We start from the raw sequence: 24,662 nt of genomic DNA, 5'->3' as shown, positions 1-24,662 counted from the left end.
GAATCTTGGCCAAGGTGGTAGAGCTGGGTTTAAGGCCATTGGAATACTGCAGTTTGAGCAAAGGTGACTTCAGCTGGGGGATGTGTCACACCTCTCCATGTGAAGAGACCACCAAACAGGCTTTGTGTGAGCAATAAAGCTTTGTAATCACCTGGGTGCAGGAGGGCTAAGTTCGAAAAGAGAGTCGGCAAAGGGTGGTGGGATTATCATTAGTTCTTACAGGTTTGGGATAGGCGGTGGAGTTAGGAGCAATTTTTTGTGGGCAGGGGGTGGATCTTACAAGTTACATTCTCAAGGGTGGGGAAAATATTACAAAGTATCTTCTTAAAGATGGGGAGAATATTACAAAGTACCTTCTCAAGGGTGGGAGGTTATATCGTGCAAAGTACATTCCCAAGGGCAGGGGAATATCACAAAGCACATTATTGCAAGGGTGGGGAGAGTGTGTTGTCATAAAGTCAATTGATCATTTAGGGTGGGACAGGAACAAATCACAGTGGTGACATGTCATCAGTTAAGGCAGGAATTGGCTATTTTCACTTCTTTTGTGGATCTTCAGTTGCTTCATGCCATCTGGATGTATACGTGCAGGTCAGGGGATATGATGGCTTAGCTTGGGCTCAGAGGCCTGACAGTACTTACAGGCAAAAGGGAAAATGAGCCATGCCTGGAGCTATGGAGCTGACTGAATTAACACAGCCTGGAGAAGGAAGAGTCAAAGGTGACCCCCAGACAACAAATGGCTTCAGCAGCAGGTAGTGGTGGGATGTGCTAAAACAGGGAGTGGAGGAGAAGCAGATTTGGGTAGGAAATGTGAAGGGTGGAATTTTGGCTAAATGGATTGTCAAGTACCTGCAAGTTGCACCTGTATCAGGTGGTCCATATCCTACCTCTGGTTGCCAGCCAGTCTCCAGCCCACTACCCCAGTTTGCATTCCATTGGCACTTGGAAATACCAGCAATACTCTTATTTTCTCATTGACCTGTTGTTGCCCCCCTCCAACCCCTATTATACAAAGAGTTCCTTTTTTTACCTGTAATGCTGAATAATGTTCCATAACTGATTTCATGTAGTCCCTATTCTGAGCATATGTGTTATTTTCATCATTTGCTATTATTACTAACAGCATAATTATTGTCTTGTGTATAGCTCCTTGTACATACCCAATGTCTTGCTTGGGAGAAATTCCAGAAAATCAAATAGTCAATAAGCATGTAAATGCAACAAGCTACCCAAGTCCTGTAAAAGAATTGTTCATTTGTGTGTGTGTGTGTGTGTGTGTGTGAGAGAGAGAGAGAGAGAGAGGAGGAAGATAGAGAGGGAGAGAGTACATGAGCAGTATATGTAGTTCTTTAGATTCCTAAAATGAGGAACCAAAAAAAAAATCAGTACAAAGAGATAATGATTGACATATACAGTCATGCTTTGCTTAACAACGGGGCTATATCTGAGAAATGTATCACTAGGTGATTTTTCGTTGTGTGAACATCATAGAGTGACTTACACAAACCTAGATGATAGAGCCTACTCCACACCTAGGCTGTATGGTATGGCCTGTTGCTCCTAGGCTGCCAATGTGTACAGCGTGTAACTGCTGGATACTGCAGACAATTGTAACATAATGGTAAGTGTTTCTACGTCTAGTCCAAACATTTCTGAACATAGAAAAGGTACAATGGAAACATGGCACTATAACTTGGGCCCACCGTTGTACATGTGGGCCGTCGCTGATGGAAGTGTCCCTATGCAGCACAGGACTGTAGCTCATTCCCACAACAAGCCCAGTGGAGAGAGGTGAGAGGGATGCAGAAAAGGAAATGAGGGAAGAGAAGGAAACCAGAAGAAAAGTATAAGCCAAATGGGGAAAACGTGGTAACAAAAGGTTGCCTTTGAGGCCAGGCAAGTGGTCAGGTGAAGCCAGCAAGCTGGCCTGGGAGGACAGAGGAGGAAGGAAGGAAGGCCTCCTACACCGGAGGTGCCCCCAACCCGCCCACGCCCTGGGCCTCTGAGGCTCGGGGTGTTCCTCCTCCTTGGGCTGTGCTCTTCCTCCACCTTCCTTCTCCTCCCCTGCCCAGGTGGATTCCTTCAATGCACAGTCAATTCCCAATTATGGGCTGGAGTCTCCTGGGAAATCCGTCCTTGTTCCTCAACCCCCTTGGGGGCAGATACGGACTCCACAGGCATCTCCATGATGAAGGTGCTCCCTGTGTGCCCCGCCTCTTCCAGCCCTTCCTGATTGGCATCTGCCAGCTCTTGCTTACCATGAGAGGTGCATGCAAAGATGCCTGCTGTCACTGGGGCTGCCTCCCTGTCACCTGGTGATGATTCTGTCCACTTTGGCTCTGTTTTAAAGCATCTATATAATTTGGGGTGCATTTGGGTTCAGAATTTTTACATCTTCCACATGAATCATTCTTTATGACATTAAATGGTGGCTTTACTTAGTACTTCAAGAAATATTTTCTGAGGCCTACTGTGGGAGCAGCCTGTTCTGAACATAGTGGTCAGTACCAGGTTCCACCGAGCGTGAAAGGTAGGGGCACCACCTGCTCAGGTCGTTCCTGGGGGTCCACTGACCAGGCAGCCTTCTCACCTGAGTCTTAAGTCCTCTAGGTGAGTAACTGTACACAAAGAGATGTTTTACCTCCTCTTTTCTAACTTTTATATCAGTTCTTTCATTTTTTGGCCTTAGTCCATTTTCTAAAACGTTCCAGAACAGCATTTTATTTTAGTTCCTGAGACCTATTTTCATCAACTTATTTACATATAATGTTTCATGGTCCTTTCATTTTACAGATATCATTTATAAACATATTACTGGACCTTGGTTTCTTAACAAATATGAAATTACCTGTCTTTTAGTAGAGAAATTTAATCTACTCACATTTTTGTGGTCACTAATACTTTCTTTTAATCCATTTACAACTCATTTATTTTCTTTTCTTGTAATCATGATTTCTATCATTTTTTCCCTTTACTGATGTTTGGAAAATCAATTTTCTTTTCCTCTTCTAGTAAACTGGAAGTTCTCCATTCCAGTTCTTTTGTATAGTTTAACTCTTATGTATTAAGAAATATTACTCTTAAGGATCTTGAAATGGGGAGATTATCTGGGATTATCTAGATGGGACCAATACAAACACACAAGTTCTTGTACAGGGAAGAGGGAGGTCACAGGGTTATAGAACATGGAACACAAGAAAGAGAAGAGAGGGAGGCTGAGATGTGACGATGCTGCATTGCTGGCTCTGAGGATGGAAGAAGGCAGTCCTGCCTTGGGCCTGGGGCTGGAGAGAGCAGGCTTCTGTTGGAACCAGGAACAGCAGGACTGTTTATAGAATGACAGCCACCATCATCACCAGCTTTGCCAGCTCACATCAATTTTGACCTAGTAGGCAGGGCTTGGGAGAAGGAACAAAACACATAGTGGGTGGTGGGTGTGGAGGAAGCTTCACAACCGGCATCACAAGTTGAACATAGGGAGCGAATCCCACTGAAACTAGTGCATGTCAGGAGCATGGCGGGCTCATGGTATGAGCGAGGACCTGGCCCCCCCTACTTCCCAGGTTGCATACATCAGCGGAGCATCTATTTCTGCATGTGAACAGTTGTATCTCTCTCATGTTTATACACTCTATGGAAAAGCAGATCAGGACAAGTCCTCCAGCTTCTCCCGGGATTGCTGTGGGAGAGCCCCTTCTCTGCAGAACTTCTGGAGCCACCTCAGGCTGGAGGGCCCAGATGACGCTACTGAAATAAGTTATTTAGCGATTGATTGATTGATTGATTGATTTCTCTGTCTGTCTCTAGGCCTCAGTCCCTTCCCTCTGACCTCCCCGAGATTTCTCCAGAAGCCACCTAAAGCCCTTCTCCATCTGTAGGGTTAGGGGTCTCCTGAGAGGCAGGTCTCCCAAGAGGCTGCCACGTCCACACCTGGAGAACTCTGTCACATTTGGATTAGTTCCCTTTCAAAGTAAATGAGCCTAGGAAAGAAAACAGTTCCACCACCCCTTATTTCGTAGACCCATCATTTACTGGCCACTTCCCAGATGTTAAGCTGCATGTGCAGCCCCAGCTGGGGACAGTGCCCAGCGCAGCCAGGCTCACCGTGAGCATGGGCATGGGCCTATGGTCAGCATCCCGGGCTGGCTGCAACTCATGTTTGGGAACGTTGTCTAACCTCTCTGGCACTCAGTTATCTCTATGGAGCAGATAGGATAGTCTGATTCAGTGATTCTCCTTAGAGCAGGGCCCTCAAGTCTTGCTTTAGGGATTGCTGAATTAGGAAAGACCCTGTAGAAACTTCTGTCTTGATCACTTCTCCCTTTGTCTAGGGAAGCATGGGGGGACTTTGAGCAATTCTCTAACTGCAGCCTGGCACTGGGTTTTGTCTTATAGTTGAAGTTTGCTGTAACGTTTAGCAATTAAAGCTGGCTCCACCACAGGGTCACGTTCCTCCTTTGCAGCGAGTAGAGTCTCCATGTTCTATGCTTTTCCTACTTGCAAGGTGAGGCTGAGTGAACTTTAGCAGGCACAGGACACACTTCCCATGTGCACCTATTCCTGCAAGGGCCCCAGTGTGAGCCCTGAGCCTCCTGGAGGGAAGGGCAGACAGGGTTCTGGAAGCAGAGCATGCCGGTCGCCCGCACATGTGCACCCACTGGGGTCAGCCTGCTGTGTCAAAGTCCCAGAGGGCTGTCACTGCAGTGTCTCTGGTGGTGAGATCACTGGGACAGGGGATGGGCCCTGGGGAGGAAATGGAAAAGTATCTTCACTCTCCCATAGTTGTCTTCCTCAGCGAGGCCACCAGACTCACACACGTCTTCACATCCATGGAAGCCTGGGAGCTGCAGATGCTCCCTGTGTTTAGGCAAAACCTGGGGGCTCCTGAACTCGAGCCCTCCCTATACCCCACTCTGAGAACCTTCTGTTCTTTGGAAAAGAGATTTGCAGTCTCTCTTTGTCCCTGGCCTACTTTGAAGTTGCAACAATCCAACTCTGTGTCAGCTCAGGAACAAAACGGACCTGAGAAGTCACATTTCTCAACTCTGATGAAAGGAAGTCTGCAGCCAACCTGGGGGCGGAGGCAGCAGAGACAGGGATGGGCACCTTGCTGCTCTTCTATCTGTCCCAGGCCCCTGGCTTGACCCCATCAGTGACTCACAAAAGTGTCCAAATACATCCATGGCCTAGACAGAGAAAGGCCACCGCCCTCCCATTCCAAGGCCACTGAAGCTGCTCTGCCTGTCCACACTGCCCACTCCCGGGAGGCCAGCAGCCCTGTCTGAGGTGGGAGGCAAGCTTTCCTCCCAAGCTGCAGGTGAGCCACTGAGGGCTGAGCTGCATGGCGAAGCCTTAAAGCCAGATCATGGCAGAGCTGAAACTAGAGCTGCCTTCTGAGCTGGCCTGTGGCTGCACCTCTGCCCTTTTCCGGGTCAGTGACCTGTAACTCAGATGCAGGGTCTGGGAGGTTACTGCAGAGCCAGCCTCTGCTCTGACCTTACTTCCCACTGACCAGCCTGGCTCCCGTGGCCCAGCCAAGATGTGGAAACTCATTTTCCTTGTGCTAAAACATGGCTAAGAAAGAAAGCTATTAGCTAGGATTGACCACAAGGTAGCCAGACACTGCCTGCCTGAAAAGATGGATAGAATACTGAGGGAAGAGTGTTTCCCTGCACTCCTCAGCCTCTTCGCCTCCCACTACCCGAGACTGGCCTCACAGCTGCGGGCAGTTACTCAGACCACATGGCTCCTTTGATCACGCCCCGTTGCCCCGGTCATTCCCTCCACCCTCCGTTCCACATGGCTTCCTCAGGCACTGGTCCTTCCACAGCTTGGACTGAACCTGCCAGGATGCAGCCAGGGAGGTGGGAGGCTGCCAGTCACGGGGGAGCAGCCCTGGCTCAGGAGGGACAATGGGGTGTGTGTGTGTGTGTGTGTGTGTGTGAGAGAGAGAGAGAGAGAGAGGAGTTTCTGAAAAGGGAGTACTGACCCCAGGATGGGGATGCTTCCTGTGTGATTGGGGTCGGGGTGTAGGAGCAGAGGAGGGTGGAAGGCCTTGTGTGGAGAGCATCTAACAGCTCTGGGCAGGGTGGGAGCACAAAGGCACTGTCAAGCCATCACCACCAGCAGCAATGCTGCCAGGTCCGCACAGGAGGCTGTCCAGACACTGAAGTCACCTCTCCCGTTCCGGAGGCCCGACACCAGTCCCTCCATGGGAAAGAGCAGAGCAGACGCTTAGGTAGGCCCAGAGAGGGGCTCCCATTTATCCTGTGGGAGGGCGATGGTGCTGAGCTGACCCAGCCTCAGCACATCCAGCCAAAGCTTGTGAAGTCAGCACAAGTTTATTTTTGTTGCTTCTCTTTGGTCTATGAAGAGAAAAACAGCTAATTTTGAGAGTGAGAAAAATGCACCAAGTAACGACAAAGATAGTGTGAGTTATGCTTTAAATATATTTTATGGCCCTTTGATGATGAGGAAAATAAAGGAATTATCTGGCTGTGGTTTTGTGACAATAATTACACAGTGGGCACTGATTGAGCTAGAGGATGCTGGAGGGGGACGAGGTCGTTTTGACCCTTCGCCCCTTAGTTGCCCATCTCATTCCTGGTCCTGCCAGGAAATTGGAGACAAATTCCATAGGGTATCTGAGGAGAGGTAACAGAGGGATATTTGCCAAGGAAAGCCTACAAGGGAGGGTAAGGGACCCACAGTCAGCAAAAGGGGCACGTGCACCATCCCTAGGCCCCATGGGTGAAGGGTGCAGCGGTGGCCAAGCCCAGTGTGTTAGTTTCCCACAGCTGCTGAACAAATACCACCGCCTTGGCAGCTGACAGCACAAGTTTGTGCTCCCACAGCTCTGAAAATCAGAGTCAGGACGGGCTCACCGGGCTCCGGGCAGTGTGACGGGGGGCTGCATTCCTTCTGGGCGCTCTAGGAAAGAACCCATTTCCTTGCCTTCCCCAGCTCCTAGAGGCTGCCCACAGTTCTTGCCTCACGGCCTTCTTCCATCTTTCAAGCCTGAAGTGAGTTGAGTTCTTCTCATATTGAATCACTTCAACTCTGACTCCCCTACCATTCTACCATCTTTTAAGGAATTTGGGCCCATCTGGATAATCCAGATAATCTTCCTATTTTAAGGTCAGCCTATTAGCACCCTTAACTCCCTCTGCAACCTGAACTTCCCCTTGCCAGGTTGCATAACATATCCACAGATTTCAGGACTCAGGATGTACACATCTCTGGAAGCATTGCTCTGCCTGCCACAAGCACTGGGGGTTGCTGTAGGCAGTGGGGAGGGACTGTCCAGCAGGAGTGCTGGCCCCTGGCGGAAGAATGCAGCTGCTGTTAACTGGGTTCCAGCAGCCAGGAAGAAATACCCCAACACTGGCTCCAGCTGCCCTCATGTTTCCTGCTGCTCCCATTCCCCAAAATTAGCCAAATGCAGCCATCAGTGGAAGGACTAGGGAGCCTGTTACTGGAGTCCAATAATGGCAGACTCCCAGGACCCAGAGCTGCCTGTCAGTGAGAACCATGCAGCCCAACCCCAGAGTGGAAATGAATATCGAGTTATTATAGGTATGTATAAAATATATATACTCTAAATATATATCTACACACACATATACACGTGTGCATATATATGATTCTGGAGTTCAGAAGGATGTAGCACAAATATGAATTATCTATTAAAAATGAAATGTTTAATTCACCTAAAGATACCAAAGTAAAAAGACCAATTGGGAGTTTATTACAGGTGGGAGTGAAACGTATTCAAAGGAAAGAATAAGCTCCCTCAACAGGGTAAGTAAAAATACTGGGACATGCGTGAACAAGGCATATACATGCAGTCACAAGCTCCAAGAACTGCCAACCTAACGTTTATGGTGATCAAGGTTTAGACCATAGATGAAAGCTCCAAGAGCCAGGGCACCCCAAACTTTAAAACATTGGGGCTGGAGGGAGAACTTCTCATTGCCAATGAGACAGCTCCCCTAAGTCCTCAATGAAGCAAGTTCTTCTTGGAGCTGATGTGGCTGAGAACTCTCGGGACCCTGTGTTGATGGCACTAAAAGAGAAAGGAAGGAAAAGCCAGAGGTAAGACTCAGGAGTTATGAAGGGACCATTTCCCTGGCTATATATGATGTGTAGTCAGAAATTTAGCATGAGGGATTTGTAAATTATCTTTTATTTCTAAATTTTTTGCTATGCTATTATGTGTTGTTTTACAGAAAAAAAAAATCTGTGTGATACCGTGATGCTCTTTTAGTGCAGAATGTCAGGGATTTCTGAAGAATATAGCAGAGATAAAAAAAAAAAAGGAGGAGGTGTCTTGAAAATCAGAATATGGGGTATAGAAAGTTCTAAAATCCTAGAACCATGGAATCCTCATAAGCTTCAGGAATGGGGAATGGGGTTCCTTTAAACCATGGTTTTCTATAAAACTGGTAGGTCCCAGAGGCAAGCGAAGCTGTCGGCCACTCTCCACACACCTACAGGCAATCCCATACCTGAAGGAGGAGTCTGGGAGCCCCGCAGCTCCCACCTTCACCATGTCTCGCGTAGGCGTGCTGTGTGTCCTTGTGTGTCCATCTTGTTTCCCAGTAATCCCTAAGCCCCATGACTTACCATCAAAGGAGTCAATGAGTATTTCACTTAAATTATTCCAGGAAGTAAGAAAAGTGGCAAAATGTTATAATGTAATCAGATTCACAACATTCTCCAGCACAAACTACCAGCAACTGGAGAAAATTTCTACTTACAGCGACAACTAAAAACCATTTGGAATCTATTTAGGAGCAAAATGGTATATAGGATCTTTGTAAAAAAAAAAAAAAAAAATCTGGGAGATTTAAATAATTTAACGTATTAAATATTCTTAACATGTCAATTGTCCTGCATGTTAATGTGTAGAATTAAGTGGTTTATCATTGATATTCAGCAGAAATTTTTAAGACTCTAGGGCAGTGCTTCTCAAGCTTTACTGTGCACACAAACCATCTGGGATCTCATCAAAATGCAGATTTTGAGTCAGTGCATCCAGGATGGGGCATGAGATTCAGCATTGATAGCAAGCCCCCAGGGCCACCGATGCTGCTGATCCATGGCCCCCATCTGTGCAGCAAGTCTAATGGAGGACATCTCATTTTCCATTGGATCCACCTCAATAAGGGTGTTCCTCAGGGAATGAGCCAGAATCAGCACAAATTAGACCACGTGTGGCCCCAGGATCGACCCCACTCTTTCTTATTTTTCAAAAGTGGGTTGGGTTTTCAGGGTAACGTTTACAAGAAAGGGTGAAGAGAGTTCTGTTGGCCTAGTTCTGTCCCTAGAGTGCCTGGCCCAAAGACAGCAGTTGTGTTTGACTTACTGGCCAGAGAGGTTGCTTTGGAAACCCCAGCCTCATCCCAGGGCTTCCAGCAAGGAAACCCTGGGCTTGAGGGCTTCCCTTGAGGCAAAGGGAAATCCCTTGCCCTGAGCAGCCCTTGGCTGGTGTGTGGTTTTCACTTTTCTTCTCCTACTTTTTAAAATTAGCAGTTGTTCCGTATATCTTTGTCCATTTAGAAGCCTCAGTCAAGAATACTTCTTGCGGCCAGGCCCAGTGGCTCACGCCTATAACCCCAGCATTTTGGGAGGCCGAGGTGGGCGGATCACAAGGTCAGGAGATCAAGACCATCCTGGCTAACACAGTGAAACCCCATCTCTACTAAAAATACAAAAAATTAGCCGGGCATGGTGGCACGTGTCTGTAGTTCCAGCTACTCAGGAGGCTGAGGCAGGAGAATCGCTTGAACCTGGGAGGCGGAGGTTGCAGTGAGCCGAGATCGCACCACTGCACTCTAGCCTGGGCGACAGAGCAAGACTCTGTCTCGAAAAAGAAAAGAAAAAAAAAAAGAATGCTTCTTGCCTGTGGGATCTACCAGAGCTATTTCTCTGGGGAGAGTTATGGTCATCTTAAACAAGGAGATTGCCCACAACAATGACAAAAGAGCTTCAAATTCAGAATTCAAGGAACCCCAATCACGAAAACATAATCACAGGGCAATTATCAAAGTAGCCATGCGTGGTCTGATCACAGGGAAGTCCTCCAGCTCCGGAACACCTCCTGATTGTAGGTTCCATTCACCCTCCCGTGAGCAGCCGTGGTGAGTACCCCAAACTCCCAGCCTCCCCAGCTTCGTGGAAACTAGTACTTGTGACACATTTAATGTTAAATCTTCCTGTCAGGAATATGATCTGTCTCTCCATTTTGCCAGATCTTTTGTTCCATCAATAAAAGTTCAGTTTTCCCTCCTTGAAGTCATTCTAAAGCTTGTCATTGGGTATATTCTATACATTTGTTGTTGTTGAATTATAAATGTTATTTTTATCATATATTTTCTATATATGCATTAGATAGTAAAGAATTTCATTTTCACATTTTCAAGGTAAACATTTATATCTATAAGTAAAGTTACTTTGGCCTCTTACTTTTCAAATTCTCCAAAATTTCTCTGGTTCTCTTTGGCAACCTAAAGTAAGAAACTGAGGTAAAATTAATATAGAGAGTTTATTTGGGTCAAGGTCAAGGACAGCAGCCCAGGACATTGTCTTGGGGAGGAGTGCTCCTGTTCAGCTTTTGCTACAAGCAGGCTTTTAACGGCAAGAGGAGACAAGGAGTGGGCAGATACAAAGGTGTTTGCCAGGAATTCTCACTGGTTCACAGAAAGAACTTTGGGTGATGATTGGCTCTACACTGTTGAACTATATAGGGTATGGATAGTGGTGTCCGGCACATGGCACCTTGTAGCTACTTGGCATCCATTAGTTCAGAGTTCACATAGCTGGCGGCTTCAGGAGGTCATGATTTAGTTCAAAGTGGGAGGGAGACATGGCTGCTGTGTCTGCTGTCACATTTCAATGCCTCTCTGGGCTTGATAATTAAAAGGGACTCACATTCCTCAGATTCAAAGTTTCTTTTTTTCCTCACCTTTACAGCAAAATCTTTCAAAAGAAGTGTCTGTCCTCATGGTCTCCAATTCCCCTCTTCCTGCACTCTCTGGGACCTACTCCAGTCTGTGATCCACATTCTCACCAAGGTGAGAAATGACGTGGAAAGGCTGAACCCGTGGTCAGCTCTGAGCACGCATCCTCCTTGACCAGCCCGCCATGTCCGGCACAGGTGGGCACTCCCTCCCTTCGAGGACAGCACAGCATGTCTCTGTGGCCTCAGTGCCCTTGCTGGCCGCCTCTCACCTGGGAGTGGCCGGGGCACAGTCTTCAGACATCTCTGTCTTTCCTGTACTTCTGCCCTTGTTGATTTCCTCCAGTCCCGTAAGTGGGAGCCACACCTTCGTTTGCATGTACCTAGGAAAATAATGGCTTCTTTACTTTATCCACCTCATTTATAGCCTTAATGTTTCTGTACTTCTGAAAGATTTCTCAGTCTTTAGCTCTATTTGTGGTTTTCTCATTTTTATAATCTGACATTGGCTTGTGTGTCATTTTGGGCCATTTTACTTGTATTTTCTTGGTGTCTTAGAGTATGTTTTGTTGACACATAATTCTTTACCCCACCTAACACTCCTTGCCTAAATTCCATGATGCCTGATATTAATATTTTCTCCCCTACTTTCTTTAATTAGCAGCTGTTCAGTACATCTTCATCCTGAGCAAATTTTCACAAACGTCAGGATTAGTTTGTGGTCAATGTGGCTTTTATGAGCATCCTGTGAGTTTTATACTCTAATAAAAGTCTAAGATTCTCAAGTCTATTGGTTTATAAAATCCACCCACATTTATTGTTTCTATTACTGTGTTTTATTTCCTGATTTTAGCTTGGGTAAATTTTCATTCATTTGGATTTCCCTCTCATGTGTTTGTGCATGCTACCTGATATTTCCATTCTATTATCACTTACTGTGAAAATTTATTAACTATACATTTACCCTGGTATTTTTTTCAATGCATCAATCAGTATCTGCCCAACATAGCCTATTAGACACCTGCCGTGGGAAACTGGTTTTTCTTCTTCCATGATTGCTCCTTTAAAAAAAAAAAGGTAATTAATCATTTTTCTTTTTTAGAAAGTAATTTGTTCTTTTTTCAGTAGGAGCCAACCCCTAGATTGGTAAATTCTCCATCATGAGAAAAAGCACAGTAGTGATACCTGACCGTTTTCTAGTGTCGACTAAAGAAAAACATCAAGTTTTTCAAGAATTAAAGTTCATTTTGCTCAGGAGTCTTACTGAAGACCATAGATGGAGCTCTACAGCCCAGGAGCAGCCCTCTAGAGAAGTTCCATCAAACGGCTCTGAAATAGGGCTTTAGCCGACAGTTTATATATGAAGTGTGGAGGTTCAGTACGTGCAAAATCACATCACACTTGCTCTGAAGTTACGGTAAAGCAGAATCATATGAAGGTTTGAGTATAAGAATCCACCTGGTTATAGATGACAGAAGCATCTTCACTAACCCCAGCAGGCATCATCTCATGTGCAGCAGGAAGCAGGGACTAGGATGGTTTATCTTTTGAGGAACATAGTGGCCCAGGCCAGAGATGTGGGGGCTGTGCGGCACTCTATCTTGTTTTGTCTTCAAAGCGTCTTTCGGGAGAGCTCAGTGTTGTCACAGAGTCAGGGGCTTTGTGAGAGTCTGCTGTAAGCGTGCAAGAGCACACAGGCTTCTCACGTTTGCTACTTTGTCTCACACTAGCACATACCCACACCATGCTTTCCCCTTTCTTTAATTTTGTTTTAAAACAGCAATAATATGTGCAGAGGTGATTTCCAACTATTTGGTCTCATTGGTTCTCTACCCTGGACTGGTTTTCTGGACACTTCAGCAAGTGCTGGTTTTCAGGTGGCTTCTGTGGCTACACCAGTAGAGTTGCTTTCATCCACAATGGAAGTCAAGGCAGAATTCCACAAGCAGGTGTGGCTTTTACTTCCATGCCCTGAGGTTCTGTCACCTTTCTTCTGGAACAGGACTCACTCAATGAGTCTTGAACTGTCACATTGTCAGATTTGGAATTTTATCAGCTTCACCTGGGTGGTCAAGGTACAGTATAGTGTAGGTGACAAAGCCTCCAGCAATATGGTTAGCAAAGCAGAAAGCCAGCGTGTCCACACAGAGGGTGCCCCTAGCGGCTCACTCAGAATGTCTCTGTATTTGAGGATGCAGGTGTGTTATTAAAAACAAGAAATCTGAAGGAGTTTGGAACCAGAAGAAAGGAACAATGATTGCTCCGGGGACATGTTGCTCATTTTATTGCCTTCAGGCATCATAAGTTCATGACCGAAAAGTTCCCATCTGGCAATGGGTGGCCATCGTCAGAGTCTGAGCACTTGCTCTCTTCCCTGGGCAGGATCCAAATAGGACGTTCTCAGAGTCGCCTTCTGTGGATCCCAGCTGACTCCTAGGTGGCCTTGCAGTTGCCAAGCCCCTACATGAGGGGCCAACGTGCATGTCTATCAAAGGCATCTCTTGGCCATTGGGTATTTTTCTGTGTACCACTTGCACCCTTCACCACTGTCCCCTCTATAGCGAGTGGTAGGCCTCTGAGGAGGTGTGCCTCAGTCTCCCTGCAGGGACCTGACAAGGGACGGGGAAGAGGGAGGGAGCGCAACAGGTCCTGAATCCATCGGACAAACCTGATGCCCTGGAGTGTGGAGTGTGGGGAACTTTGGGGGATTCACATGGAGACTGCAATAGGGTAATTTTCAGAAAGTTACAAACCGAGACCACTTACAAATACAGGAGCATCTGATTTCCTCAATTCTGTAAAGAGAGAACCAGCAACAGGCGATGCTGGCTGGAGGACAACTGGAGAAATCGTGGTTATTGGGCTTGAGGGGAAATCCCAGGTCAGTTACATAACTGGTTCACTTCCTAAAAAACCGCAGCATCTAGGGAGATCTTTTCTGCTGCACAGAAATCACTGGCATCTCCCTTGGACAAAAAGCTCCACAAGTTAACGGTAATTTTCGAGTCTTGCCTTAAATCCATAACAAAGACCAAGTCAAACAGAGGTGCATTCCCTAGATAACTCCATCACCAGCAGTAGGCCTGTTGAGCAATGTTCCAGAATGGTGGTGGAAGCTCTGCTAATCTCCCTCTGCCTTTTTCCAAATTTCAAGCAATTTTTTTTTCTGGACAGAGTCACAGAGGAGAGCAAGAAGAAAGGAACATGGCCTGGGGGTGGGAGCAAAAGAGTCCCCTTCACTGAGGCACAAGTAGGTCCCCCAGAGCTCACCCCCTGTGCACCCCCTACCTGCACACCCTCTGTCCAGCCACCCCACCACACAGAGGTCCAGAAAGAATCAGTGGAGGACACTGATTGGCTGCCATCTGCACCCCCACACTCTCAGGGGCATCGTCTGTTCCCAAGTCTTAACGACTGTCTGTCCCTGACATTTTTGCAGATTTTACAAATGCATCTAATGGTCTAAGTGTACCAACCACGTAGGAGAAGGAGGGCCCCTCCTAGGATGCACATGGGACATTGCTCCCAGACCCACCCCTCTTGCTCTTGCTCCACCAGGCCCCTGGTGGGCAGGCAGTCCTGACGCTCTCCCAGGTCATGCGTGAGCAGATGGGGTTAAGGTAGGTGGTGAAGGCCCTACAGGTAGAAACCGGCTAGGCTGGGACAGCACTCACGTCCTCTGAGACCAGAGCACACCGGGCTCCTTCCCAAGTCTGTGGCTCTGAGCTCCATGCTGCTGCTGTCCCTGTGGTCCGCAGGCAGCCCACCCCTGGTCCCAGCAGGGTCAACACCTTACATCTTGATATAGTTTGGATGTTTGTCCTCTCCAAATCTTGTGTTGAAATTTGATCCCCATCTGTTGGCGGTGGGGGCTGGTGGGAGGTGCTTGAGTAGATCTCTCATGAATGGCTTGGTGCCTTCCCTGAGGTAATGAGAGAGTTTCCCCCTGCAAGACTGAGTGTTAAAATGTGCCTGGCACCTCCCTCCCTGCTTCTCCTCTCTGTGTCTCTCTTCTCCCCTTCTCCCCTTCTCCCCTTCTCCTCCCTCTCCTCTCTGTTTCTCTCTTTCTCTGTCCCTCCCACTCTTTCCCTTTCTCTCTCTTTCTCACGCTCTCTCTCTCTCCCCCCTGCACAAGAAGCGCTATGCTGCTTCTTCAGCCTACAGAACTGTCAGCCAAATAAACCTCTTCTTTATAAATTAGCCACCTCAGGCAACACAAACAAGCTTTTATCGCAACACAAACGGATTGAGACAGACCTCACTCCCCACCAGACTGCGGGGTCCCCACGGCCCTGCCCAAGATTGTCCTCAGCTGAATTCCTGCTTATTCTCACGCACAGTATGGTCATGACTGGTCATCAGGTGGACAGGCCATGCAACCCTGCAAGGAGGACAGCAAGGTAGAGGGCAAGGACCCCCGCCGTGAATCCCGAACCTGGGCAACATCCAAGACCACACGAATTGCCTGCCTCTGCCCATCGCCTCGAGCTCCATGGTCTCCTGTGTTCCCAGTGCTCCTGCATTTCAGGCCCAGACAGCGCTGGACATTCAGAGCTCCCCATGACCTTTAAGAGAAGCCAGCAGGTCCTGTGACAGTGGGCTCATTTCTGGAAAAGTCAGGGAAAGGTGGTGGACAGTGAGTTCATGTGCATGCACATGTGTTGTGTGTTCTCCTGTAATACATTAGCAAAAAGACATTAAACGCTGGATAGGAAAAATGAGGCTTGTTTTGCACTTTATTTCAGTTTGGCAGTGTTTAGAGGGAAAATGAAAGGAAGAGATTAGGACAGGCAGGTTGAAAAGAGATGACATTAAATTAAATAAAATTTTACTATAAATAAAAATGCACTTCGAAATAGACCTGTGCATAGAAACACATATACGTGATGTGTCTCTAGGCCATACAGGAAGCTGATCTGTACACAGCACGGGTGGGCGTCACTCCCACTGCACCGCATCCAAGCTGGTCACACACTGCTGATCCTTATCTTCTCCCGACATCTGAGTCCTTGAGGCTGCCTCTCACCTGTCTATCAGGAAAGACAATTCAAGATGTTCCAAAAATACTGTCTTTCTTAAGACACTCCCATCCCAGAAAACCAGAAAAGACACGTGGGGCTGTAAGTCCATGCGGCCACTGGGAGCCCCTGGAAGGTTGGGCTGCGGTCTTCTCTAGTCTGCCTTCCTCATGGCTCATGACTTCCTGTGTCTGGGGTAGAGGGACGGGAGGGCAATTTCTTATGGTCTTCCTAGCACATAGGAAAGAAGCACTTTCAATCAGGATATGTGTATTAAGCTAAAGTCATAAAATATGTGTCGCATCCCCATCCTGGTTCCTTTGTCAGTTGGGGATTTGAGAAGGCAAACAAGTGAACAGAGTGGGGCCTCAGCAGAGGAAGCAGGGTGGGCACAACCGGAGTGGCACACACACACAGACCACAGGCAGGGGCTGAGGAGGGAGAGGAGACAGCTAGGAACAGCAGAGGTTTTCCAAGGCAAATTCCACTTGTCTCTGTTGCCTGAAGGCAGGGTGGGAGTCTCTAACTCCCGAAACACACATTGGCTAAGACAGAGGAACCAGAGGAAAAAGAAGTTTGAGGCCTTGGCGTTTCATGGACTCATCCTGTCCGGGGCAGAAATACTGAAATCCCTACCACCTACCAAGCAAGCCATGGGAGATAAAACCTGGCTTCTCCTAATGGACATTGGAGATACAATTAGCCTCTTGAGTCATACCCAACACTATGTTTACAATAGATACATCTATTTAAAAAATTTTTAATTATGGTAAAATACATACAAAATGTACCATCTGAACTATTTTTGAGTGTGCAGTTCAGTAGTGTTGTCTATTCACATTGTCATGCATCCAACCTCCAGAGTTTTTCATTTTGCAAAATGAAACTCCACCCATTAAATAAATCTCTATTAGACACATCTGTTTAATAATTACTTTCTTCAAGAGAATTTTATCTCCTGCTCTTGTCCTTGTTTGGCTACTTCCTTCTCCAAGTCCCCCTTCCCTCTCTCCCTCCTCCTTCTCTCTCTACACACAACACACACACACACAAACATACACACACCCATGCACACACACATACAGGCATACATGTACACCCATGAACAGACACATGCAAACAATGCAACACAGCTTATCCTTCAAGATTTATTGCCACCACCCGTCTCTCTTTGTGACCATTATTTACCTACACAGTGATATGGTTTGAAATCTCACTTTGAATTGTAATAATCCCCACGTGTCAAGCATAGGGCTAGCTGGAGATAACTGAATCATGGGGGTGGTTTTCCCCATACTGTTTCTGTGGTAGTGAATAAATCACACAAGATCTGATGGTTTTGTAAATGGGAGTTTCCCTGCACAAGCCCTCTGCCTGCCACCATGTAAGACATGACTTGGCTCCTCATTCACCTTCTGCCATGATTATGAGGCTTCCTCAACCATGTGGAACTGTGAGTCAATTAAGCCTCTTATCTTTATAAATTACCCAGTATCAGGTATGTCTATCAGCAGTGTGAGAACAGACTAATACATATAGGAAGATACACAAATCCCCCAATTTATAGAGATCCCACAGGGGAGGGCTACTAGTTCTGCCACAGGTCCCCCAGCCCAAATGACCTATCCATTCAGGACTCTTAGACAGGAAGAGCCTCAGGCCAAAGGAAGCATCCAGATGGAACCTGCTGAGTTGGCGCCCACTGAGTGCAGACCTCTGTAAGGGATTGTTACCCAAGCAAAAGGGGTTCCTCCTCTGATTTGCTGTGGGGAATGGAATCAGGCCTCGCCCTTTGTACTTGGTGATGGGTCTACCATCAAGCTGACCAAAGGGGCGTGGCTGTGTTCGGTGCCAGGAAAGAGGAGCTGGACATGCCCATCTTCTGTCCCCACATACTATGAAACTAAAAGACAGAACACCAAGCAGAGAGGCATGCATGAAGAAAGCACATTGGGAACAGCCTCCCACCTGCCATTGTTTTATTTTCATGGATCAAGTAGTTGTGGAGGTTGGACGGATGCCCCAAAACACCATTAGGCATCTTCACACTTTTTCTCCATCACAGTAAATTCGCCATTCCAGGGAAGTGCTCCTACCAAAAAGCTGCAGCTTAATTTCTGAAAAAGATGACAACAATAAAAATCAGTAGAGTGCCGAAAAAAACAGAAAACCCATTGCCCTGTTGTCAGGTGTCAGTTCAGGAATGTGCTGAGAGATGGGTCACCACCCTCGAGCGATGCTCCCAGGAATCTGCAGAGTTGGAAGCTGCAGACTTCATAGCCATCAGCAGTTTCCCAGAGGGATCTCTGTTCTATTTTAACCACAAGAAGACAAGAAATGTTAATAATCCTAACATTGTGGTGCAAGTTCAGATATAAACTTGACATTATTTTAATTCTCTTTAATGCAATGTAAATAAAACAATTCTAATTGTTAGCTAAAGTATGTTATTTTATTGATTAAATAATCCATTTTAATGTTGGCCAGGTTGTGGACAAAAGGGAATGCTTGTACACTGCTGGTGTGAGTGTAAATTAGTGCACCCATTGTGAAAAGCAGTGAGGTGATTCCTCAAAGAACTAAAAACAGAATTACCATTCAACCCAGGAATCCCACCCAAAGGAATATAAATTGTTCTACCATGAAGACACATGCACATGTATGTTCATTGCAGCACTATTCACAATAGCAAAGACATCAAGTCAGCCTAAATGCCTGTCAATGGTGAAACGGATTAAAAAAACAGTGTGGTACATATACACCATGGAATACTACACAGCCATAAAAAAGAATGAGATCATGTCCTTTGCAGTAATATGAATGGAGCTGCGGACCGTTATCCTAAGCAAACTAATGCAGAAACAGAAAACCAAATACCACATGTTCACACTTATAAGTGGGAGCTAAACAATGAGAACACATAGACATAAAGAGGGAATTACAGACACTGGGGCCTCCTGGAGAATAGAAGGCAGGGGACGGAGAGGATAAGAAAAAAATACCATATTGGGAACTCTGTTTACTGCCTGGGTGATGAAATAATCTGTACATCAAACCCCTGTGACACGAATTTACTTATAACAAACCTGCATGTGTACCCCTGAATCTAAAATAAAATGTTTAAATCCCTTTTGTTCTAATAACAAGTCAAGAGCAATTTATAAAATTTTAGGGCCTAACATATCTTTTCTTCCAAAGAACTCTGCTTTTCTTTCAAAATATCATTAAAATGACAAATAAAATATCCTATGTGTATGTGACAGATTAATGAATGGGTGGATGGATGCGTCGATAGATGGGGAGGCAGAGAGATGGTGGTCCTGGACAAACTGCAAAGGCCATGTCAAATAAACTGAAATCACTGGGGCACTTCCAGGAGTTAAGAGGCAGACAAAGTCAGAAAGAAGAAAGTTTAGTCCCCGCTGAGTATTGAAAATCTGCAATAAAAAGTATTGGATCAAGATGACTTTATAGGCAGATTACATCAAATTTTGGAAACCAAAAGCATCTGCTTGGAAAAAGAGAAAGTTTTTATTATTGACAAATGTCTGCTTAAACATGTATGTTTAAAACCTGAGACATATCACGGAAATCTTAGACACAAGTGGGCTCCTTGGGAACAATTTTCTTTAATGCAGTTTAATATTTCCTACAAACTGCCAAAAGCAAAAACTTTCCTACAATCCCTAAAAGCCCAGGAGAAAATATAAATTTAAAACAACCATACTGCTACTACCAGTAAAAGATAAAACAAGCTTAAAAGATCAGATAGCATTCAGACAAGCTCACTGCTGAAATGTTTGTCCTGACAGACGTACTGTGAGCGGGAAACGATAGGGTTTGTTTCATTTGAGCATACAGAGGCAGTTTTCATCAAACATAATGACAGAGCAGTTCATAAACGTATTTGCAATTTCCTGTGCCATGGTAGTGCTTAAAGCAGTGGTTCTCAAAATGATCCTAAGGCCAGCAGCAGCAGCAGCAGCACCACTCGGGAACTCATTAAGAATGCAAATTCTCAGACCCCATTTCCTGACCTACTGAATTGGAAACTCTGCAGGTGGAACCCAGTCATCAGGGTTTGTCAATACCTCCAAGTGATTGTGACACCTGCTCACATTGGAGAACCACTAATGTAAAGACAGGGGCAGTGATGCACCTGTTGGGCAAACCTGCAGAATGCTCAGGCCTTCATCAGTCTGGGACTGATGATGTGAGCTGCTCTAAGATAAAAAGATACAGGCTTGAAGCCAAAAGCCCCTGGGCCAAGTCCTCCTTTTGTTGGGAGTCTTTGGGTTTGCCCCAGCCTTCCTGCAAACCTGGGCTGACCCCAGCAAAAATCAGCTGTAAATCCAGGAGGGTGGAGCCACCATCTGGCTTAGTCATTGCTTAATCTTCAGCACCCAGAATAGACCTGGTACAAAGCACGCAGCACCTGGTGCTCAGTAAGTTTCTATGAGTGGATGAGTGAATGAATGAAGTTCCTTTTGTGCCTGTACAAGGATGAGTGATTGTGGGCCCAGCAATAGCCGGTGGCTGGTCTGGACCCGAGAGGACAGGCTTTTGGTGATTGTTATCCGGTGTGCCTGCATCAGAAGATTAGAAGTCAATGGAGCCCTTGAGATAAGAGTGTTCTTGACAACATCCTTTCTGCAGGATGAAGGATGAGAAAGAAGCTCAGAGGGTTCCACCATGTTCTGTGGCCCTGGATCCTCTGCTCTAAAGGCCACAGCGTTGGCTATCTGGGGCTAAACACTGGGAGCCACCCAGACCTCAAAGAGAAGGTCTGCATGCCTCAGCTTTCTCTCTTGGGCTCAGAGCTCCCCAGGCCATCACGGACAGGTGATTCATCACCTACCTTTTTCAGCTTGGAGTTTTCTTGAATGGCACACATTTCATTAGGGCTGAAAGGCTTTCTGCAATCGCTGCGGGCAATTTCTACATCAATAAGGTATTCCAGACAATTTGTGACCTGTTGGTTAGCAGTTATGCAATTTTATTCAAAAAAGTTGTATTTTTAAAAAAGTTTTGGCAAAAAAAAAAAAAAATTACTCTTACTCTCGTCCTTTCCACTTTCCTTCCTCCCTCACCCCACGGCAGAGCTTTAGCGGAAGGCTAAGATGCCCACTGCTTGGAGCCCTGTGCACACCAAGACCAGTCAGCACTCCATAGCCTCCTGGAGCTGAACACTTGGGTAAAGACTCCTCTCCAGATTGTCACCTCCCTGAAGGCAAGGCCTTCTCATTCCATTTCCTGTCCCCAAGCCCAGGGCATGCTGCATGCTCAGTGAGGACTGAGAGGAGAAAGGTGGGCTCTCCAGAACCATCAGCTCTCCTGGGCCTGAGATGCTCAGGTTCACATAGGCCCGACCAGGGGACAGCCCCCTCAGCCACATTAGGCCCCAGTCCCCCCGATTCCAGTGAAACCTCCCACCCTCTAGGGTTTCCCCACCCAAAGCCCCTCCCACCAGCTCAGCACACAGTCCATAAGGACCCATGCAGACATGAGTTTGCCTGTCTTGTTCTCTGCTGAGTCTTTAGTGAGTAGAACAGCAGTAGGTTTATAGCAGGACATTAGTATTTGTTGAATTCATTAGTGACTGAATGCAATCAAGGCTACTTGTGATGCCCACTTAAATCTGTTTGCATCTGGCATTAAAGGATTACAGCAGGAGATGAAGGAGTGCCTGCTAGTTGGGTCCGGGTTCACCTGGACTCACCTTTCTTTATCAGATCTTTTCTCATGGCTAGCGCTTTATTTGTCTCCCAACCTTAGCAAATACATGAACATTTGATTAGAAGTTTGGGGTTTAAATGAGTTAGTCTATGCAAAGGACTTAGAACAACAGCCCAAGCATTTGTGGAAGGCGCTCTGTGTGTCCACTGCCTTATTGATGCTGTGGAAGTGTCTACGCTGTTAAGCATTCACATATTTAGGATTTTTGCATACGGATATTTTTCTCATATGGCCACTCTTTCAGTCTGACTTCAACTGTGCCGCCACATGAAAATGTCCACCTATATGGAGAGACGCATTTACCTGCAGCTGGGCTTGCAGCGTCTTGACCACCAGGAAGACATACTTGTCCTCGCTCTCTTTGTTGTATTCTTGCATGGCAAACCACAGACACTGCTTCACGTTGGCATTTGAGGCATTGACGGGTTTTAATTTCCTCAAAACCGCCGTCTCATTCTTGTTTGAGTCTTTCCTGGCCACCAGGGCCAGGGGAATGGTGAGGAGGAGCAGGGAGAGCCACCGGCACCTGGGCATGGTCCCTTGGGCAAGAGGCACAGTCAAGTCTCCTCCTCGTCCTTTCAGGGCTGGAGCTGTGGGCAGGATGGGGTGGCCGCGGCTGCTGCTTTGGATTCAAGAATCTTCGAGCCACACACTGCCTCCTGTTAGTGTCAGCCCAGCTGTATTCAAGACAGGGCCGTTAGGGTCATTCTTGGGTTTAGCCCTCTCTTTCTCCAAGGAAACCCACCCAGGAATGCCAGTTAAGGGGTCTCTCTACCAGCCTCCCCTCCTTATCCTGAGAGCAATCTGTGTGTCTAGGGAGAGCTCCTCTCCCCTTAGGCCCTGAGGTGTCTATGCCTACCCCTGCACATGTCACTCTTGTTATCTGCTTCTCAGTCCTGTGTGGTGTGATCATGAAAACTGTGGCTGCCTCAGAGGTCTTGTGGCCTCAGCCCTTGGTGGACTTTCAGCCTGCTCTGCCTGCAGCTCCCTCTTACTCCCTGTGGGGTTGGGTGACGACCTGACCTGTGGTTCTCCTGGGTCTTTGGCACTCTTAGTTCATCCCTGTGGCCCAGTCAAGGGTCTCTGTGGGTCCTGGTCTCTGGTCTCTCTTGCCCTTCTGAGTCCACGCCCTGCAGGGAGGTTACGCTTTGTGATGTAATTCAGCACCTGTGTCCTGTCCCAGTGAGGACACTTCCCACTTGCCAGCCTCAGGCCTTTGGTCTAAACAGCTCTCACAGGGGCACAGAGAGCAGGCAAATGCCTCCTGCTCTGCCCTCAGAGTCGGGGGCCTGCAATGGTTAATACTGCGTGTCAACTTGATTTGATTGAAGGACACAAAGTATTGATCCTGGGTGTGTCTGTGAGGGTGTTTCCAAAAGAGATTAACAATTTGAGTCAGTGGGCTGGGAAAGGCAGACCCACCCTTAATCTGGTGGGCACAATCTAATCAGCTGCCAGCGAATATAAAACAGGCAGAAAAATGTGAAAAGGAGAGACGACGGGCCTAGCCTCTTAGTCTACATCTATCTCCCATACTTCCTGCCCTCGAACATCAGACTCCAAGTTCTTCAGTTTTGGGACTGGGACTGGCTCCCCTTGCTCCTCAGTTTGGCAGACAGCCTATAGTGGGGCCTTGTGAGCATGTAAGTTAATAGTTAATAAACTCTCTTATATATATATATATTATACATATATTATTTATATATATATAAAGGGGAGTTTATTAAGCATTAACTATATATACATATATATGCATATATATATGTATATCCTATTCATTCTGTCACTTTAAAAGAACCCTGACTAATACAGGGCCCTTCTGTCGTCTTCTGCTCACCTGTGCCAATGAGTCCGGCTTCCTGAATGCCTGGCCTCTGAACTCCCTTGACTTGGGCCAACAGTACCCCCCTGCCCTGTCCTGCCAGGGTGAGGGTCACATGGCACACTCTGATGCCCAGGCCTGGCCCTTAGTGGGAGGAGGGGGGCATGCACCTGTTAAGCTCTCAAAGCTTCTGCTTTTCTGTGAAAATCCCAAATCAGTGTCCAGAAAGTTCCTGGTGAGGCAGAGAGACGAGCATTCTTCCTAGGCTTCAAAGATCAATGGGTTCTATGAGCCAGGGCAACATACAGAAAATACATATGGGCAGGAATCTGTCAGGCAAGTGGCAAAGCATTGCAGAGTGCAAATGCATTATGCTGTATTTAAACTTTTTCCCTATGAGTGGATTATTCAGATGTTTCTATTTTCAGCTGTTACAAACACTATTGCAGCGAACAATCCCTTTCCAATATCTTCATGATGTTACACAAGTACTTTTGTGTAATAAAAGACTAGATGGAAAATTGATACAAAGCTTTAGGCAAATTTAAATTTATTATTTATTGCCAAAATGTTCATCACTTCCTAATTACGTATTCATGATTTTCGAATCCTGCTGCGTGTTAAAGGTACTGATGAAGATTTAAAACACCAGGGCATACCTCACTGATAAAATCGGAATCTCTGGAACAGGGTCCAGGAAGCCAGCTGTTTTTAAAGTTCCCCAGGGGTTCCAATCTGCAGCCAAGTTTGAAAATCAGTGTAGTGGATCTGCAACTTCCTGATATTAATGTGCACATGAGCCACCTGGGACTCCTGTTAAAAGGCAGGTGCTGAGTTTGTGGGTCTGAGGCAAGGCCTAGATTCTGCATTTCTGACTAGCTCCCCATGTGATCCAAATGCTGCTAATATTCAGATCCCAGTTTGATTAGAGAAGTATTGACCTGTGACAATCCCTGCTTCTTCATATCTTTGCCTTCAGTCAAGCCTTTCTTCATGGGATAGACGATTATGTTCTGTTGATTTGATTTGTACTATTTGTATTATTGGTCAGGGTTAACCATGTTTTCATAGAGACTCACTGAGTCTAAGAGCACCTGATCTGGGCCCCAGGATGCATGTAGAG

At 46.6% G+C, this 24,662-nt stretch overlaps 1 protein-coding gene across 2 annotated transcripts; it reads right to left on the bottom strand.

Annotated features, from left to right (window-relative positions):
* Positions 1–17,910: 17,910 nt before the first annotated feature.
* CST8 (cystatin 8 (cystatin-related epididymal specific)) lies at positions 17,911–22,816 on the bottom strand. 2 transcript variants are annotated; one of them, XM_011963500.1, is made up of 4 exons: positions 22,736–22,816; positions 22,021–22,394; positions 20,840–20,953; positions 17,911–18,098 (listed from the first exon to the last, which is right to left on the bottom strand). In XM_011963500.1, exons 2-4 carry the CDS (start codon positions 22,249–22,251, stop codon positions 18,015–18,017), a joined length of 429 nt encoding a protein of 142 aa, XP_011818890.1. In that variant the 5' UTR covers positions 22,252–22,394; positions 22,736–22,816; the 3' UTR covers positions 17,911–18,014. The 2 variants fall into 2 exon arrangements, with proteins under 2 accessions (XP_011818890.1, XP_011818883.1); XM_011963493.1 differs by having other exon boundaries at positions 17,915–18,098; positions 22,577–22,816.
* Between the last annotated feature and the right edge of the window lie 1,846 nt (positions 22,817–24,662).

Source organism: Colobus angolensis, unplaced genomic scaffold (genome assembly GCF_000951035.1).
Source record: "Colobus angolensis palliatus isolate OR3802 unplaced genomic scaffold, Cang.pa_1.0 Scaffold117, whole genome shotgun sequence".
Lineage (NCBI taxonomy): Eukaryota > Metazoa > Chordata > Mammalia > Primates > Cercopithecidae > Colobus > Colobus angolensis.
This window is presented reverse-complemented; position numbering and strand designations above follow the sequence as displayed.